Below are 18,494 nucleotides of genomic sequence, written 5' to 3'. Positions count from 1 at the left end.
AAGGTCAGTATTGCATTATCCTGGAAATGTCTTTGTTGAATAAATGTGTAAATATTTCAAACAAGTATTATGAGATTATATTTCTGTTGGGGACATATCTATAGGCTAGATGATTCTACTACTTGTAATTGCAGGAGCACCTGTCACGTTACCTGTCTTTCACGATTACCGATTTCATTTGAAATGGTCTGGAAATAAATACCGATTACTAGTAATGTAAGACTATTTGCCTTGGAGTCCGACGTCTGACAGGCAGGCTAGAGCTAATGGATTTGGTCATTTTCAAAGGTGTGTTTTCGAAGGCAGGGTACTGTTTCAAAATAACATTGTGAATTTTCAGAATTGGATATCTGGGTTCATTTGCAACGAGTGTGGAAGAACATACCTATAAGCAAGCAGTCTCTGATGTTTTCCCATCCTTTAATAGTATGAAGGAAAGAAAATTGAACCTCGGACCTACCTACAGGACAGCTTGGCATTACCCTTCCTTGTTCGAGTTGTTAGGACGAGGGAAGTCAGGAACCGAATATGAATGACGGTGTCAGTGTAATCGAGGGGCGTTGCCTCATTGGGAGATGCAGTTGCATCATGGGAACGTGGTGTGATTTAATTTCATAATTGTAAACATCTCAGTGGGTATGGTTGATGCATCTGAAACTCTTGTCCACTTCGCTATGGCTGGACAGAAGAGTCAACATGGGTAGGTCTTGGCTTCACACTTTCATAATTTCTTTTCTTATTTTTGTGGTTTTATTTGGAAAAAATTCTAAAGGAAAAAAACTGTGCTTGGATGACTATAGTTGAAATCATACTTTTATAAAGCTACGGCTTGATTTAAGGTACGATTAATTATTTTGACCCTCTAAATCAGAGCACTGTATAAATTTTGTCTTGGAGGGTGGTGGGGAGCATATGAATCCTAGGTTTCAAAGTGCTGCTTGTCTGCGTGTGTTTTAAATTATGGCCCAACTCAGGGGCAAGAACAACTCAGTTATATGGGGGAAAAAATGCTGGGACTCTCCTTGTTTAATCACCACGAATGCAACAACTAATAACTAACTAATATTTTAAGTTGTAAATGGAAACATAGACCATCAGAAAAGAAAGCATAATTGAAATGGCACGAAGGAACAGTAGTAGGTACAAAAAGTTGGCTTTTGAGAATTTTTCTGTTATGCTCAATACTATAGACATGCCTGCCGAAATTTTAAATAGTGCAGACTCTGGGTATGTAGCATTTGAAATTCAAAGTAGAGAGATTCATCTGATAATAATATCATGATTTCAGTTTCCAGGAGGCCAGTGGACAGAATTAAGCTTCAAAGTTTGGAGGGAATTAAGTCTTCATTTCGAGTTAAAATTCACAAAGTTGACCCTCAGAGGTCTTTTATTTCCTGTCCAAAGTACCACAACGTCTCGTTTTTAGGGGGTGAAAACCAGGGCCTTTTCCACTTGTAGATGGGTTCTCTGTAGAGAATGCTGGATATGGAAGAGCCTGGGAATTTAATGCCTCACATCGGCTGGCGATTGGAGTTCATTTAGGGGATTCACCTACAGTTTTCTTCTTCTTCTAGGTATCTGTGGTCCTGGGGGAAGGGAAGGTGTAACCCAGGACCTTAGGTGTTGGCGTGATGAGGGTTCCCCACGTCTGCATGGGCCGAGTTCCCCCTGCCCAGGCCGAGTCTCTCGGGAAAGATTTGGGAGGCGCTTACTCCATTCCCCGGAACGGTCCGGATGGCTGCAATGTCCACGGCCCTGAGGAGGGCTCTCCCATCCGAATAGAGCTGGGGCGCTCTGGGAAATGGGAAACGAGGGTGACTGCAGCCCCCCAAACCAAACCCCTCTTTTCCGCCAACGAGTTGGCACATTTATCACTCCTGGGGGCTCCTGGAAGGGTGCGAAAAAGTGGCATCAGGTTGCTCCCCTCTTGCCCCCGGGGGTGGCAGAGAAAGTAGACGCGCGTTCCGCGGGGCGCTGCGTGCAGAAGGCGCCCCGGCGGCCACAGGTGCTGGGGAAGGCTGGGGGCCGGGCGCGGGCCGGGGGCGCGAGAGGGCAGCGCGGGGCCGGGGGGCGCCGCGGAGCCGCCGCCGCTCACCTGCCCGCGGGGGCGGGGCGGGGCGCGGTGCTGGGTGCGCCTGCCTCCCGCCTCCCGCCTCCCGCCCGGGGAGGAAGCGGAGGGGCGCGGTGTAAACAGAGCGGCGGCCGTGATGTCAGCCGGTCACATGGAGCCTCTTATGGCTCGGGATGGCTCTCGGCGGGCGGGCAGCTGCGGCAGCTGCTGCTGTGGCTCGGGCGACGGCGGCGCGGCGGCGGCAGAGGGGGCTCCGGGGTCGGACCATCCGCTCTCCCTGCGCTCTCCGCACCGCGGCTTAAATGATGTATTTTGTGATCGCAGCGATGAAAGGTGAGCCCGGGCGCCCCGCCGGGGCCGGGTGGGCTGGCTGCTCCGGGGGGCGGGGAGGCGGGAGCACAGGGGGAGGGGTGGGCGCGCCTGCCCGAGCGCACGTACTGCCCCGGGCTGGGCGCGGGAGCCCCGCCAGGGCCTTCTGGGCCACCGCAGCGGCGCCACCTGAGCCCGGCCGCGGGATCTGCCTGCCTCCTGTTGGGGGCACAGGCGCACGGGCTGGATCCCCCTCTTCCGCCCCCTCCGGCTCCTGTCAGTCGCCCAGGTCCGCCTGGCACCCAGCGAGGCTCCCGGAAGAAAGTTTGCCAGGAGTCTCCGCGCTTCTAGAAGGGAGGGGGGCTTCTGGGGAGTTCGGAGGAAGCCGGGGGCTCCCGCGGCCGGTCCTCAGGGCCCGCACACCGGACAGCTCCGGCCTACGTAGGGAAGGCGCTGCGGTCGGGCCGGGCCGTGCGTGCGCGCGGACGCGATGTCATCCCTGGGGACTGGTCAGTGCCCCAGGCCTTGCGCCCTCCCCCCTTGGCGGCCCGGCAGCCCGGAGCGCCCGAGCGGCTGCTGGCCGGGAAAGTGGGGCCGGTCCGCGCTGCGTCCCGCCGCGGCCACTTCCGAAAGCGCCCGGGCCGAGCAAGAAGGGTTTCTCGAGCGTGCCAAGACTCCCTGGGCAGCTGCCCGCAGCCGCAGCGTACCCCCACTTGATACTTTGGGTTGTGGATGGATGTGCGGAGGCAACTTGTCTGCCCACAGGATTTGCGGGCAGCGGTGGAGGTTAGATGGCGGGGAGGGCCGACGGGCGCGGGTTAGTCGCGGCCAAGCCTCCCACCCGGCCTTACACCCTGATCAGAATTCCTTAGCCAGGCTGGTGGCTAGATCGCAGGGGGGACTGGCTGAAGAGAGGACTGGCTCCGGGTCCTCCTAGGTGAGGAGGAAAGAAACCATGGCAAGTCAGGGAAGTTTCTAAGGGGAAAGCCAAAGTTTGGAGGTGTGCAGGAAGTCGCCTCTGCGGCCCGGAGAAACCGAGACCAGCAAACAGCCCCGGAGAAACTCAGCCCGCTGCCCGCTTGTGCGCCAGCAGGTTCCTCCGTAGATAATCTGCCGAGCGGCTTCGCAGACCCGGCCTCTGGGAGTGGGGATTTAGAGCCCCATCTGTTTGCGGCTGACGGGGCTCCCCTAATGCGCAGCATTTTTGCAGACCGAGACTGTCCTGCGGCATCTGCCTATCCGTGCGGGCGCCGGGCGCTCGTTAAACGTTTGCTAGGTTGAGGGTTTTTTGCAATCCAGGATGAAGGACACCAATTCGGTGTCTGCGCTGGGTGTACTTTCGGATCACCGAGCTTTGCCTTTCTTCACTAGAGATTGGGTGGCATCTCTTTGATTAATTATTAACAAGCCGAAACGTACTGGACGCTAAGATGAGCTGCTTGAGATGAAAATCTTTGTATACGACGTACCCACAGCAAATTTCCGTCTTTTCCCCTGTGGCTTGCGGGAAATGGGATTTAATTATTTTTAGAATATGCCACTGTTAAAGTTAAAGGAGAGGAAACCTTGTCATCCGCGTTCTTAAGCACTTAAAATCATTTTGGAAAGAAAAAAGTGTTAAGATTTTCTTACCGACTTCTTATGTAAAAGAAATCTACGCTCCTCCCCTCCCCCTCAAAAAAACTTTTATTTCCTGTATTTCATTAATCCTTAAAACGACTCAAAGAGCCTTTGTAGTTGAGACATTTTCTTCCATTTTTTTCTTTAAATTATGATATAGATTTTGCTGTTTGGGAGGTGCCAGTGCTGGTTTTTATCCATTTTTATTTAATATAATTTGCGTTGATGACGGGACGGATGAGAAGCTGAGACTATTTCCCCTAATGAACGGTGACCACCAAACAATTAATAAGGAAAGTATATTTTACTACTTTAATGTAATTTTGATGTTTCCAAGTACGCACGCTTTTGCTTTTGTAGTTCCAGTACAAAGTGAAGTTCCATACTATCCCTTCTTAATATAATCATGAGAATCATACCACCACCGCGTCCCCCCAAAGCTGTAGCCCACACATTTGTCTTGGAGTGACCTCTGGCTGTCAGTAGATAATAGATTCATAGTATTGTGTTTTGAGAAAAGTAGCTCACAAGTACTGGTAATGCAGTTTTTCTGTACGCCTGAGAGACAGAGAGAGAAATAGAATGCATCAAGACAATTAGAATATTTCATTCCCAATATCATAATATCCTGTGTTTTAATGGGATTGTCTTGCTTTGGTGCAAATTTAAACTGGAGAAAAATAGTTTGTGGGGAAATTAGGAATGCCGTAAATGTTTCCATATCAGATTTAAGCGGAAAAAACTGGCCCCAAATCATATTAAATACTTCCCTACTGCCTCTCAGTTTTAATAGTTAAATTGGTTCCATATGTAAGAGAGTTTGTATAATTAGATTTTTCATGCAAAACAGAAACACTCTTTACGATATAGCTTTTTGGTATGTGTATGCATATGGACGGGGGAGGAGAGAACAAGCCACCATAAAAGAGAAACATTCTCTTTGTTGGCTGATTTACTGATGTTTTTTACATCAGTAAATCAGGCCTTTTGAACTCACAAAAGAAGAAAATCCTTCTCTGCGTTAGTTGTCAAATAAGTTTAGGCTTAAAGTGGTTTCATCCTTAGAAGTAATAAATCTTCATTTGAGCAACTTTAGTCTCATCCTTCAGTTTTGTTTTTGTTTAATTAACAACAAAATTCCAATACCATTTGGATTGCTTCTTGGGCAAACGGAGAGAGCCAGCGATAACATTTATAATTAGGGGAGCGCTTGTTCTGCTCATCATAAAAGTGCGTTGGCCAAATGTCAGGCGGCCACCGAGTCCTGAAAGGAAATGCAAGCGCTTCGTCAGTTTCACTCGATTATACATCCCTTTGCTTCATATGAGTGCTCAGCCTCTGTTCATGTAAATGCAGTTATGAGAGTGAAGGGAGATTAAAGGAAATTCTGGCCCATAATAGATTCTTCCCCCAGCACAATTCATGTGCAAAAACACAAGACACCTTACCACTTTGAAAATACTGTATATGCTGGTGATTAGTAGTATTTCCAAATCTACTGAATGTGATTTATAGTTTTGAAGAATTTGGCCTTTCTTTTAACCAAATGAAATTTGAATTTTACACCTGGTCTTATTTTAAGCCCCGTGTCAGTTGTATCCCTTAGCTGGGATTTTTGTCCCATTTTTGTGAGCTTTGACAGGTAGGAGAGGGAGAGGGTGATGGCTGGACCTTGACAAGAGAAAACCCAAATGGCTGCTCCGCTGAGCAGAGTGCTTATTGGGCAAGGAAGGGTCAATTCTTTTCAAGACAAAGGGGATCTCTGAATCCATGTGTCCGTGGGAGGAGGATGGGGGGCTCGGACCCTCTGTGAAGTAGAGAATATTTGAAAAGCACCATTTTCATGATCAACCTCTTGATTTTATATATTTCAGTCACATCACTTGAAATGCAAAGCCGTATCATACTCAAGTAAACCACTTTGCCCTCAATTTGAATTGAGTACCATACAATTTCTTTAATGCTGCCCAGTTGTAAAATAATACAATTTCTAAATAGAAATAGTCCTTTAAATATCTGTATAAATATATATAGATATATAGATACTTAAATCTTAGGGTTTTTTAATATCTACTAGATGTATATCTACTAGATATATGGGTAAATATATTAATAGTTCTTTATATCTACTAGATATATCAGTAAATATATTAATAGTTCTCTCTAGACTCCTTTTTCCCCCACCTTTCCCTCCCAGCCAAGTGAATCATGATAAAATGGATGAGATCAGCAAGGAGATAATTGCAAAGAACCTGCAATTGCACCCAGCCACTTTGTAATTTGCTCCGGGGAGCCTAAAAAAATAATATTTACAAATGACCATTTACTGGGAGAAAAAGTTACTGGATGGATGGATTGATTGATTGATTGATCAATAGATAGACAGATCTGCAGAGGTAGAGTTGGAGTTCAGTTTTTTTAGAATTCTCTTGAATTATTTTAGTGATCAATAAAACCCCTTGTATGGAGGGAATCTTCTAGGAATACTTTGTCTTAGAAATCTTTTCTGCTTGCATTCTAAATATTCACAGTTCTTATTAATAAGAAATCAAAGCTGCCTTAACCTATATATTTCATATTTAGTAATTTTAAAAACCATATTTAGATGCTCAGAATCAATAGCTACACCGTGTTTATGTTTCTCTGCTTAAAAAAATAATAATAATAATTTGGAGCGATCCACCAGTGACAACACAAGTGTGAACTGACATTTGATGTTATCTCAAAAGCCACATATTGACCCTTTCAAGAATGATTTACAAGTTCTTTCTCCCCCTCCAGCTCCTCTGCTGAGGATACCTCCCTTCGACCCCAGCCTTTGAGTCATGGACTTAGAGATTCGTAATCAGAGCCTTTTGTATCTGTCAGTATTGTGTGTGACATGATGGAACCTGGTTTTTCTGTAAATTGTCAGACTGCTATGTCCAGAGATAAGAGGTCTAAATAGAGAGTTAATAGCTTATATTCGCCAATGGGCAAAATGTAAGAAAGCAGTTAAAATCTTTTGTTTCTGGATTTTCTTTTTTAAGTGATGTTTGTCAGCCTTCATCATATTATAAGGAGATGATGTGATAACTTTAAAATCTTTGCTCCCTAGAGTATAAAAATTAGGTTTGATATTCCTTAGGTTTGCCAGTGATTTGAGTTTTTGCTTTTGATTTCATTGCCTCTGAAATTTACTAGGCATTTCGTACATAGAGGACTCATGTTAATCTATATTTATTTTGTGCTTTATGAATCACAAACATTCTTATCTCATTTAATCCCCCCCGGAAAGTCGTTGATACTGACATGATATTTAGTGGAAGAAAATGAGGCTCACAGAGGTTATGTGCTGTGGCCAAGCTCTTCTAGCTGACACACGGTGAAGCGCGGTCTAGAGCCCTAATTTCTACTATCTTCGTGCTACCTCCCCTGGAGGAAGCTGTGAAAATGTCCTGGATATAACTTTGTCTCTAGTTAGTGGAAATTATAACTCTGGCATTTATAAGGGAAAAAAATAGATTCAATTATGTAATGCTTTGCTGAGCCTAATATCTTTAAATTACTATTTAATAAAATCAATTTGGTACAAATGGAGTTATTCGTATTTGCTTATCATTAGCTCTCTTCATCCATGATTTTCATTAAGTCCGCTTGTTATAAGAGGATCTGGATGAAATGGAAGCGTTACTTTCCTGAAGAATACAGAATACGATGAAGTGCAGCTAACCTGAGTAACCTATCCCCATTGTGAGAGAATTGAGTTAGAGATTTATCTGTATGTTCCACTTGTCTTTAGGCAAAGGGATCATTCACAAATGCATCTTCTAATTTTAATATGCCTTTATGTTTAGAAAGCTCATGAATCCTTGTGAGTGCTGTCCTGGTTGATTCTATGACAGCTAAGGGGCGTGATTGCGGACATCCTTTTGAGAACTCTGTTGTCTTTTAGAAAATCACATGAGGAGTGAAAGTTTCCAAGTAGATAGATCTGCAGAAGCTCATTTCTCCCTTGATGAGTGTTTACCTCTGACGACTGGATCGAGGTGTGTTCATCTGAAAGCAAATAAGCATTATTTCATAGAGTCTCGAGGAGAGAAGAAACCTTAAAAGTCATTCAGATACGTGTCTTTGGCATTTGGTTTCTCTCGACAACATTCCTGCCAAATGGTTGTCTGGTGATGGTTGGACACCTCCTATGATGGGGAACTCACTATTGATAGAGGTAGCTTATTTCATCTTGAGTTAGAAAATTATTCTTATATCGAGCATGAATCTCTCCTTTGTACTTGCAATCCGTTGAGGCTGACCCTTTCTTTTGGGGCTGTGTAGAACACATTTCATCCATCTTTCATATGAAAGATTGTCAGTTATTTGAAGACTAAGTATGAAAGACACACACATCTCTCTAACACTTCATCTTTGTTGTCTTCCACTCCTTTTGTTCATGGTCAGTCTTCCCACAGTCTTGGTCAGTGTCTTCCTCAAACACGCTTCAGTTTGTCTAGAACCTTTTGAAATTTTTGCACCAAAAGTAGAACCCAAGTACTAGTTGTGGTATGATGGATTCATCACTTAAGCCACCATGTCGTAGGGAGTAAAGATTTAAAAATTGTGCTTCTAAATTTTTTGAGATACATAAGTTAATCTCTTAGGTCATCTCATAACCAGCCTTTCTGATATCACTGTAATTTGTGAAAGGGGACTTTTGACCTATTTAGGAATACTTTTAGATGAACTGCAGTTGATTATTAAATATCCAGGAAAGTCAAAGATATTGCAAAAATAATTAAAGGAACATTATAAGCGTTTATAAGGCGTTTTTCTCCAAAGTAGTGTCAGATCTGAGATAAGGCTGCCCTCTAGTGGTAATTGACTCATGGAAAGCTAAAAGCCATAATGGTGCCAATGAATTTCCCATCAGGCTAATGGAGAAGGTCAAAGGTTGAAATTATTTTCTCACTTGCTATGGGGCATTCTGCATCAGATTCAAGAGTGTAATTCATTGTTTTACATGGTAATTAGAAACGCAACTGTGAGGGAGATAATGAATTTTAAAAGTTTGCTTGGAAGGAGGTAAGGGAATTTTAAAAAAACAACATAGATTAAAGCTGATTTATAAAGTTCTGTTTGGCCCCATATTAAATTTAAAATTTTAAGCGAGAGTTGGTTTGTGAGTAAATGATTATTATGACCTTTATGGTAATCCTTGTATTTTTATTTTAGAGTTTCAACCTCAATTCTATTCCCCTACCTTCAAATATTTTTTAAAAAGAGATCGTCAGTCATTTTGATCAGAGAAATCCAGCATTTTCCCTTTTTAAATCTAAAGCATTAAAAGAAAAAAGACAAACATTTAGAAAGAAGGAAACTATTGTAGCTCTTTTTGGCAATAAAACAATTTTAAACATGGATGCAAAACTGTTAACCCCTTGATTTCTGAACACTTATGGCTAAATCATCTGGTTCATTTAAGTATACAATTTGCCAAAGAAATAGAGTATATGTTACCTTGGTTTTTACAGCATTATATAGTTTATGCTTTAAAACACTGCACGGAATAGAGATAAGCATTCGTTTGTGTAATTTTTACGATAAATAGATAATACAAGTGAATCATGGGTTCAGATTTTGCTCATATATCAAGTGTGAAACAGTCATAAAACAGTATGCTTTCTGCATGGCAACCAAAGAAATACGTATTGATCTTTCTGTTTTCTTAACTATCATTTGTCGCTGATGCTACACAGAGGAGTGAGGTCGCAGGTTTATGTGAATTTTGCATTGCTCAAAAAGGCAAGCCTTCTGAGCTGAGCTAGAATAACCAGGGTGATAATAATGACAGGTAATCACTGGGGTTTTAAAGGATGACAGTGCTCGCTTGTTCCTACCGGAAAGATGAAATTGCGTCTTTACGTGAAAAACAAGGAAGGGAAAAAATAAACAAGGAAAACCCTCTGCTTAAACCTTACCATCATAGAAATAAGGTAGTGGTTCAGAAGTGAAGACTTGTGGTTAAGTTTCAGATCAGTTATTGAAGCAAACGGTTTTTCAAACTGCGCCACCCAAAAGTGTGATTCTTTCACCACATGAGAAATAGTCTCTTTTTCAGAGAATGTTATTTTCATCTTTCAGTTGTTGGTTTCTTTTTTCTTCTTGTATTTGTTTATCTCATGTCAAATCTTCTGGCGAACACTGGGTATAAATAAATTTGTTTCAGCAAATACTTATTAAGTGCGTACCGTGTCCTGGGTTATTCAAGGGCCACCTGTGTGCTTTTATAATACAGCTCAGCCGCCTTTCTCCCAATCACGTCTCTTAAGCCATGAATCAGCATTTTAACAAATGCACTGGAGAAATTGGCAGCCACGCTTAACCAGAGAAGGCTGCTTTAAGACTACTGAGCGTATAGCTTTGCAGTTTCTATGAGCTACTTGCCATTTAAAACAAAGGAGATTTTGCAACATGCAATGAAATGTTAATGTAATTAGATAAAGCAAATCCTTATGCTTATGTGTAAACATCATTTCCTTCCAAGTAAGCCATAGGTTAGCTCTAAAATCCTGCCAAAAACAGTGGTTCTGAAACTTTAGAGTACATCCCATAACCCAGAGAGTTGCAAAGGCAGGTGTATGGGTCCCACCGGGAGAGAGCCTGATTCTGTCAGTTTAGTCTTCCTAATCCAAGAAGGATGGTGTTTAAAAAGTGTCTATGTCCCCTTGTGTTCATTGCAGCATTATTTACAATAGCCAAGATATGGAAACAACCTAAGTGTCCATCAATAGATGAACGGATAAAGAAGATATGGTGTGTGTGTATACACACACACACACACACACACACACACACACACACACTGGAATATTACTCAGCCATAAAAAAAGAATGAAATCTTGCCATTTGAGACAACATGGATGGACCTTGAGGGTATTATGCTAAGTGAAATAAGTCAGGCAGAGAATGACACATACTGTGTGATCTCGCTTATTCATGGAATCAAAGAAACAAAACAAATGCACAAATAAAACAGAAACAGACTCATAGATACAGGAAACAAACTGGTGGTTACCAGAGCAGGGAGGGGTTGGGGAGTGGGTGAAAGGGGTGAAGTGGATTAAGAGGTACAAACTTCCAGTTATAAAATAAATGAGTCATGGGGATGTAATGTACAGCATAGGGAATATAATCAATAATATTGTAATAACTTTGTGATATAGATGGTAACGACTTATCATGGTGATCATTTCATAATGTATATAAATATCAGATCACTATGATGTACACCTGAAACTATAGGATCTTGTATGTAAAATATAGTTAATATAAACAAAATATGAAATAAAGTTAATATCTGAGAGAAAAAAATTTAAATAAATAAATAACGTCTCAGGTGTTTCGGATGTAGGTGGTCCTCAGAGCTCCCTTTGTGAAGCCTCATCCCTTCTTGTCAGAGCTGGGATGGGCAGTGGAGTCCACTAGCCCTCCAGAGGTTCCCAAATGTCTTTGATCTTCACTGGGAAGCATTTAAAAAATAAATGGCCATTCTCCATCACCACCTGCATGGATCCTGCTTCCAATGGTCTGGGGTGAGGCTAAGGAATTTGAATTTGTACAAGCCCCTCTGGTGACTGAGGATCCAACAGGTTTGAGAACCACTGCTCTGGTCCTACCCTCTCCTCTTACTAAGTAAGGAAAGAGCTCAGAGAGTAAATGATACTAGAGTAAGCATAAACTTCCCTTTGGTCCACTGAAATCTCCTTTCCTAGTAGAAGAGGTGCCCAAGATGAGCAATTTCTGCCATTATTTGGATGTTATTAACACACTTGAGGTATTCTGATTATTTTGGCCTTTGTAGCAACCAGCGTGTAGGAGGAGGTGGGCAACCTCCAAATCTTTTACCCCAAGTGGCTCAAACAGGAAAGGACCCACAGGCTGCTTTGGTGCTGGAGGCGCCTGTGATATTTTCCAGACACTGTATGCCTTTTCCGCATAAATCTTGCCTCAGCTGTGACCTTCTAGCCCTCCGTGAGCCCCAGGGCTGAGGCTTGCCACCACTGTGACCACTCAGTGGGGGCAAGCTGAGGATTGTGCGGGAGGAGTCAAGGCCAACTCAAGTGGAAACAATGATGTCTTTTCCCTGTTGCTTTTTTCAGCAACAAAGTAAAGGTTTTAGTGCCCTGCTCCTTGATTCTCCCCGTTTGCAAGATGATGTTCTCAGACCCTGAGTGCTGGAGGTGGCAATGTCTAAACTAGGCAGACATTCATGCAGCTTAGATTCTGGTCTGGTAAAACAGATAAAAGTGGATCTGCTCTGGTTCATGTGTAGGAGGGCCCACCCCTTCCACAGCGCAATTCCAGACCCCTCCATCTTTGGAAAGTGCTGGTGCCATATCCCATTATTGTGGCGAATCTGATGCTGGGGGCCGTGGGGGCAGCAGTGAACATAGCAGACTTTGATCTCTGCGAGTGTGCATCTTGGTGGGAAGAGGTAGACGGTACCTTAGTAAACACGTCAATGAACTAGATAAATGCAGATAATGGTAACAGCTCGGCCAACATAAAAACAGTGTAATGGCTTAGCAGGGAGTGGAATCCAAAAATTTTTCCCAACCGATGGTGAACGTTTGGCAATAAACCCAGAAGGGAGCCTCGAGATCATCTGATCTCTTAATTCTCAACTTCGTCGGCATGTTAGACCGTGTGGAGAGCTTTTTAAAAAATACAAGCCCAGGCTCCATTCCTAGAGGTTCTGATATTTTGGTCAGAGGTGGGTGTCAAATATTGGTAATTTTTTAATTGCCCAGACGATACTGGTTTAGAAACCCCTGAAGTCCAGCACCCTTACTTTACAATGAGTCATCGGTCCCCAGTGCAGGGAAATAGTGTTGGATGGTGGAAACCCCCTTATAGGGTAGGAGGAGATGTCGGTTCTCCTCCCAGCTCTGCTACTCAATAATTGTCAGGTTACTCCAATTGCTCACTTTCCCCGTTCATAAAATGAGAGGATTGGGCTTGATAGTTATCAAGATCTTTTCCAGTTCCCCCATCTGTGAAAATCTTTCTATCAGAACAGAAAAATGGTGCGGTCTCTTGTTCAAGAGTTAGAGGATGCAAATGCAAGCCTTCTAGTTTCGTCACAGCCTCTCACCCCTAATTGCCATAGGCGCCTCCTTCAGCTAATCGGTTCCTTTTGGAAGTGAAAATTTGAGGTAGAAAGAAGCAATTACTTTTTGCCGACTATTTAAATAAATTTAAGAACAAGCAGGGGCTGGTGGCGGCCTGGTGGCAGCCCGGTGCCTAGTGGTTAAGTTCACACGCTCTGCTTTGGTGGCCCAGGGTTCAAAGGTTCCAATCCCAGGTGCAGACCTATGCACCGCTCATTACACCATGCTGTGGTGGCATCGCACATACAAAATAGAGGAAGATGGGCACAGATGTTAGCTCAGCGACAATCTTCCTCAAGCAAAAAGAGGAAGATTGACAACAGATGGTAGGGCCAACCTTCCTCACCGAAAAAAAAAAAAGAACAAGCAAACTTTCATTAATATTAATAACAAATATGCCCAGACTTAGTTCTGGTAAATTACAGTCATACCTTATTTATCAAATTCTAGCCGAAGGCCTTTCCATTTTTGATGGTTGAGTTAAAACCGAGGAGGTGGGGTAGGGAAGTTGCTTAAAAATGGAAAACTCTGGAATGGTCTTAACCATTGCACACCACAGTCATTTTATTCCTTACTAAATATTCCAAGCTAGAAACCCAAAGAAATTGAGTCTCTCCTAATATATTGTTTGCAGTTTATTAGCAATCAGAAACAGTACATCTCCTGTGTTGCCAGCTTATAAAAGGAAAATAACAGAACGAAGCTCCATCATGAAAAATATCATTGTACTTCCTCATTTGAGAGCCGATATCTCTAAGAATTTGGGTTTCATTGAAACATTTATTCAGAAAGATAGCAGTTCATCATAAACTGGCGTGGTGTGAGGTAAGCAACTTAATTTTATTTCCTTTATGTGTGGAATGTCCCAATGGGGTTTGATAATATTCAGCAGTTCCCAGAGGTGATAAAAGAGTTTGAAAAGTAAGTCTGAAGGGAGCTGGTAAATGAAATAAGAGCCATGTCTTTTCTAAGAGATTGTTAAAGATGAGCATATTGTCTCTTTTGCGTGCATATTGTTAAAAAATTGTACACACATCCGTATGTTTGCCTGAGACATAATATTATGAAAACCCATCTTCTTCTAACTTAAGTTGCATCCATAATAGCAAGCACCTTCTGAAAATAATATTGTTTAACAAAATAATTGGTTTGGCAGAAATCTGTTTCAAAAGCAATGTTTCTATCACAAGCAAAATCATGTAGAACAGAAGTGTTTTGTTTCCGCAATTGCAGAGAAACAAAGTTGTTTAAGATGAGTTAAGATGTCTCAAAGTTTTGGCAGACTTTCTAAGCCCCCTGCTGCTGTTGCATTCAGAATCCCTTTTCAAGTGGCTTGGAAGTTTCTGTGTGATTTCAGTGACTGCTTAGGGGAAATAAAGCTAAACGACTCATTTTGACTGTTAAGATGGCTTGAGCGTTTTCAGAATGTTTTCATTTGCTAGAAATATGTTTTGCGCTCAGGCTTCTCTTGTTGAAGGTTGGTTACCAGCCATCTGATGACGCCTCAGGGTGTTTACAGAAAATGTGGGTGCTGTAGTTATATTTGAGCACAGCCCTCCCCCAATAAAGATAGTGTGGTAATCAGCAGAAATGTGAAAACATGTACTTAAGGATTGATGCTTGTAAAAGAGGCGCTGTAAAGAAACATGGTTGTTCAGATGTAAGAAATGACTGACAGCTCTCCTTGTAGGCATGCTAGTAACAATAAAGTCTAGAAGTTCAACATCAAAGCGATCACAGCTTACTCCACCAGTGACTTGCACATCAAAGAGGAAGCGCAAGACAAAGGAAGTGCACTGAGGTACGTTTCTGCCTCATAGCCAGATGCTCAGGGGGAGCTCCCAGAGCTCCTTTCATGAATGCAAAGTGATTTTTGCAGATCAGCGTCTTCATTTCATAAATGACCAGGAATATGAAAGCAGGGCAAATGAGCACTCTGCTCCCCATCACTTTAAGTTTGGTTAGGAAAGATTCATCCATCGCAGGAAAGGTTGGGCTCTCTGGTTTCCTTAAGTAGCGAATTCTGTAGCAGCGTGGGCAGCTCTGACCTCACCTAATGTAGTACAGGGAATTATTCACAAAATGAGAGTTCAAATTGGATACATTTCAAGTTGGGTGTTTTGAATGCTGCTTGAGAGCATAACGCTGGACCTAAATTTGTGGAGTTATGCCTTGTTTTCTCTCTGGCTTGCTTGCTTTTTAACTTTTTAAAATTAACCCTGTGGGTGGATTTTTGCTGAATCAGGTGCGTATTACTTAACAGGTGTGTGTGATAATGAAGTTTAGACCTGTTAAACCAGCTCTTAATTAATCACCAGATCTGTGCCTCAGTTCTCTAAATCAAATGCCAAAAGTGGAACAGGAAGAACACTCTGGATTTGACTCCCCCCCACCCTTGATACTAAATTGAAAACAAAATTAACCATGCAAGTATTATGGGTGGTTGGAAATAATATGCTTTTTTTTTGCCTCGCCTTTGAAATTTGAAGTTCTTTTATAGTTCTTCTTCAGTAATTTACTCATTTTTAAATGCTATTGAAAAATAGTAGTGCTCTGTGTAGTCATTAATAAATACAAAGAAGCTTTCTCAAGGCTCTGGGGAGACCTAATAAACACCACTGTCTTACTAATTGATGCTATACTGAGCTGACAAAAGTAGTGCATCGGTAAACAGAAGTTAGAAAGCAAGAAGTTAAAGAACTATAGGGGATTATGTAGACATCAAGGGTTGGAAATTATAATAAGGCCTCTTTAGGGGAGCATTAATTTGCATGTGGCTGAATTAGGACACCCAATTATTTCCGAGGACACTCTAAGAGCTCCTCCAAAACGCCCCCGAAGTGAAAGGTTGGGAGGGTTGGGAGTTAGATGGGATAGCAGGAGGACTGAGCATGTCATATTTCCTATAACTCATGATGGTTTTCCCAATAGCTTGTTGGAGCAGCTTTCTTTGTTAGAGAGAAAAATGCTGATGAAATCGAGTGTACTGCAATTTCTTTGTTCTATACACACAATTTATGTTGAATTACCACAGTGGAGTTTTTTTTAAGCGGGGAAGGCAGGAGAGTGGAGACAGAAATAAACCTTTAAATCTTCTTTCCGTGAACCCCACAAGGACATACGCATTGAGCAGATTAGAGAGTGGATTTGTGCAGTTGCTGCTATCCTTTGCAGCAGTGGTCCTCAACGTGTGATCCAGGCACCCTGGGGGTCCCCAAGGCCCTTTTAAGGGTTCCCAGAGGTAAAAACTATTTGTGTAACAATTCGAAGTTATTATTTGCCCTTTTAACTGTACTGACCGTCTGCATTAATAGTACCCAAGCATCAGTGGGTAAAAACCTCCTGGCATATTTGCAGGAACCAAGGCAGTGGCACCAACCTATCCTAGTTAGTGGTCATCGTATTCATCATTACTGTGCACTTGCTGTTAAGAAAACATCACCACGGTCATTTGAGAATGTCCTTGATGAAGCAGTAAAAATTATTAAGTTTATTAAATTTTGACCCTCACGTACAAGTCTTTTTAATATTCTTTCTGACGAAACGGGAAGAACGCATGAAGCAGATGAAACGCTTCTGCTCTGTACTGAAGAAGAACGTTCGTCTCCAGGGAAAAATACTTGTGCCATTGTTTGAATTAAGAGCTGAACTGGCTGCATTTTGAATGGAGTGCCATTTTACTTACTAGAAGGACTGACTGTGGTTTTTCAGACTTAGGTATATGTCATACGTTTTCTCAAAAATGAACCAAGGGAGCCTGTCATTTCAAGAAAAAGTTGGTGGTATTTATTGCCAATAAATTCAAGCTTTCAGGCAAATACTAGAATTTTAGAGCACTTGTATCTGACACCATGAACTTGACAGCTTCCCAGTACTGAAAGGCTTTTCAGATGTTGTAGGTGGTGTGGTATTAATAAATGTGATTACTTGATATAATCACTTTTGGTAATGAAGAATGTCAACATCTAGAAGAGCTATATAACTCAGTGAACTGCCAGTTTCCAAGTGACCAATGCGTGCTATTATGAAAACATGCGCGACTAAAAAGTTCATTCATAGTGCAAAATATACCAATGTATTTGAATTTAAGAGAGTACAAAAAATAACTGATATGGTTCCAGGTTCCATATTGCAACTAACCTCTAAGAAACCGCCGCTTGTTGAGTTTTGGTTTAGTATCAAAGATGAATATCCACAATCATCTGAAAAGGCTATTAAAATACTCCTCCGTCTTCTAGCTACGTGTCAGTAGGAGGCCAGATTTTCTTCACACGCTTCAACTCAGAGAACACAACAAATTAAATGCAGATGAAGCGATGAGAATCTCTCTGTCTTTTGTTAAGCTAGAGGTTAAAGAGCTTTGCAGAAATGTGAAATAATGGTACTCGTCTTACTTCTTTTGTTTTGGAAACTGTATTTATTTTTCATTAAAATACCTTATGTTAATAGATAATGAGTTTATTACTGTTATTTTCAAATTATAAATAAATATTTTCAAATGTTCTGAGTTTTAATTTCTTTTACAGTAATTATTGATATGTAACCTACATGAACAAAAGCTCTTTGGGGCTTTTAAGAGCATAAAAGGATTCAGACCGCAGAAAGTCTGAGAACCACTGCCCTGTGATTCACGTTAGGAGACAGTCAGAAGCTTTTGTGACAAAGCACGAGTGAACAATAGAAGGGGCTTTCAATTTAGACAAATTTATCAGATAAGCCATGAATTATATATTAAAGCACTTTCAAACATGAATTCAAGGACAAATTTTCTAATCCCCATTTTCTTTATAATGTCTTTATCTTTAATGGCCATGCAAGACCAGAATCATTGCTGATGTTACATTTTCAGGGTTTTTGTTATTTTCTTTTTTAACACAACAGAGATTTGGCAAAAATTGTGCTTTACGGAGGCTTTACAATTTATCTTTAATCATCTGCAACCTACAGTAGCAAAAATAGTAGTAAATTACTGCTATTTGTCTTTTCCGTTTGTACTTGCACCAAGGAAGAAATATTTTGTGCAATTAGTGCCATTTCCAGAGATATCCCAATTGCTGGTAGATGTGAGATTTTCCACTAATGTTGGCGCTTTGGGGAATTTTATTACTGTGTGTAGTGATGGAAAGCCCTGCAGGTCATGCCACCTCAAAAGTGACGGAGACGTCCATCCGAGATACATCATTCACACGCCCTCAGACCTTCTCCAGGAGGAAAGAGTTCTGCCCAGATAAAACCGGTTGGCACCTAGAGCTTGACAAGAAGGCTGAGCCTTCTACTCACTTCGGATGTGCTTGGCAGAATCAGTTCCATTACACTAATTAAATGTGTGAAGGGCCAACCTTCCCTGA

The 18,494-nt window shown here is 42.0% G+C and overlaps 1 protein-coding gene across 3 annotated transcripts in view; it reads left to right on the top strand.

Annotated features, from left to right (window-relative positions):
• Positions 1–638: 638 nt before the first annotated feature.
• The window catches only part of RORA (RAR related orphan receptor A), a 98,727-nt gene continuing 80,871 nt past the window's right edge, over positions 639–18,494 (top strand). The window contains exon 1 of one of the 3 annotated variants that reach the window (XM_046652183.1): positions 639–700. In XM_046652183.1, the coding sequence (XP_046508139.1) occupies positions 646–700 (55 nt within the window). In that variant the 5' untranslated portion in view covers positions 639–645. Of the gene's footprint in view, positions 701–2,243; positions 2,405–18,494 lie in introns of those variants that run through there. The other 2 variants (XM_046652185.1, XM_046652184.1) reach the window with 2 other exon arrangements.

The sequence above is a fragment of the Equus quagga genome, chromosome 2 (genome assembly GCF_021613505.1).
Source record: "Equus quagga isolate Etosha38 chromosome 2, UCLA_HA_Equagga_1.0, whole genome shotgun sequence".
Taxonomy (NCBI): Eukaryota; Metazoa; Chordata; class Mammalia; order Perissodactyla; family Equidae; genus Equus; species Equus quagga.
Note: the sequence above shows the minus strand (reverse complement) of the source record. Positions and strands in the feature narration are given on the sequence as shown.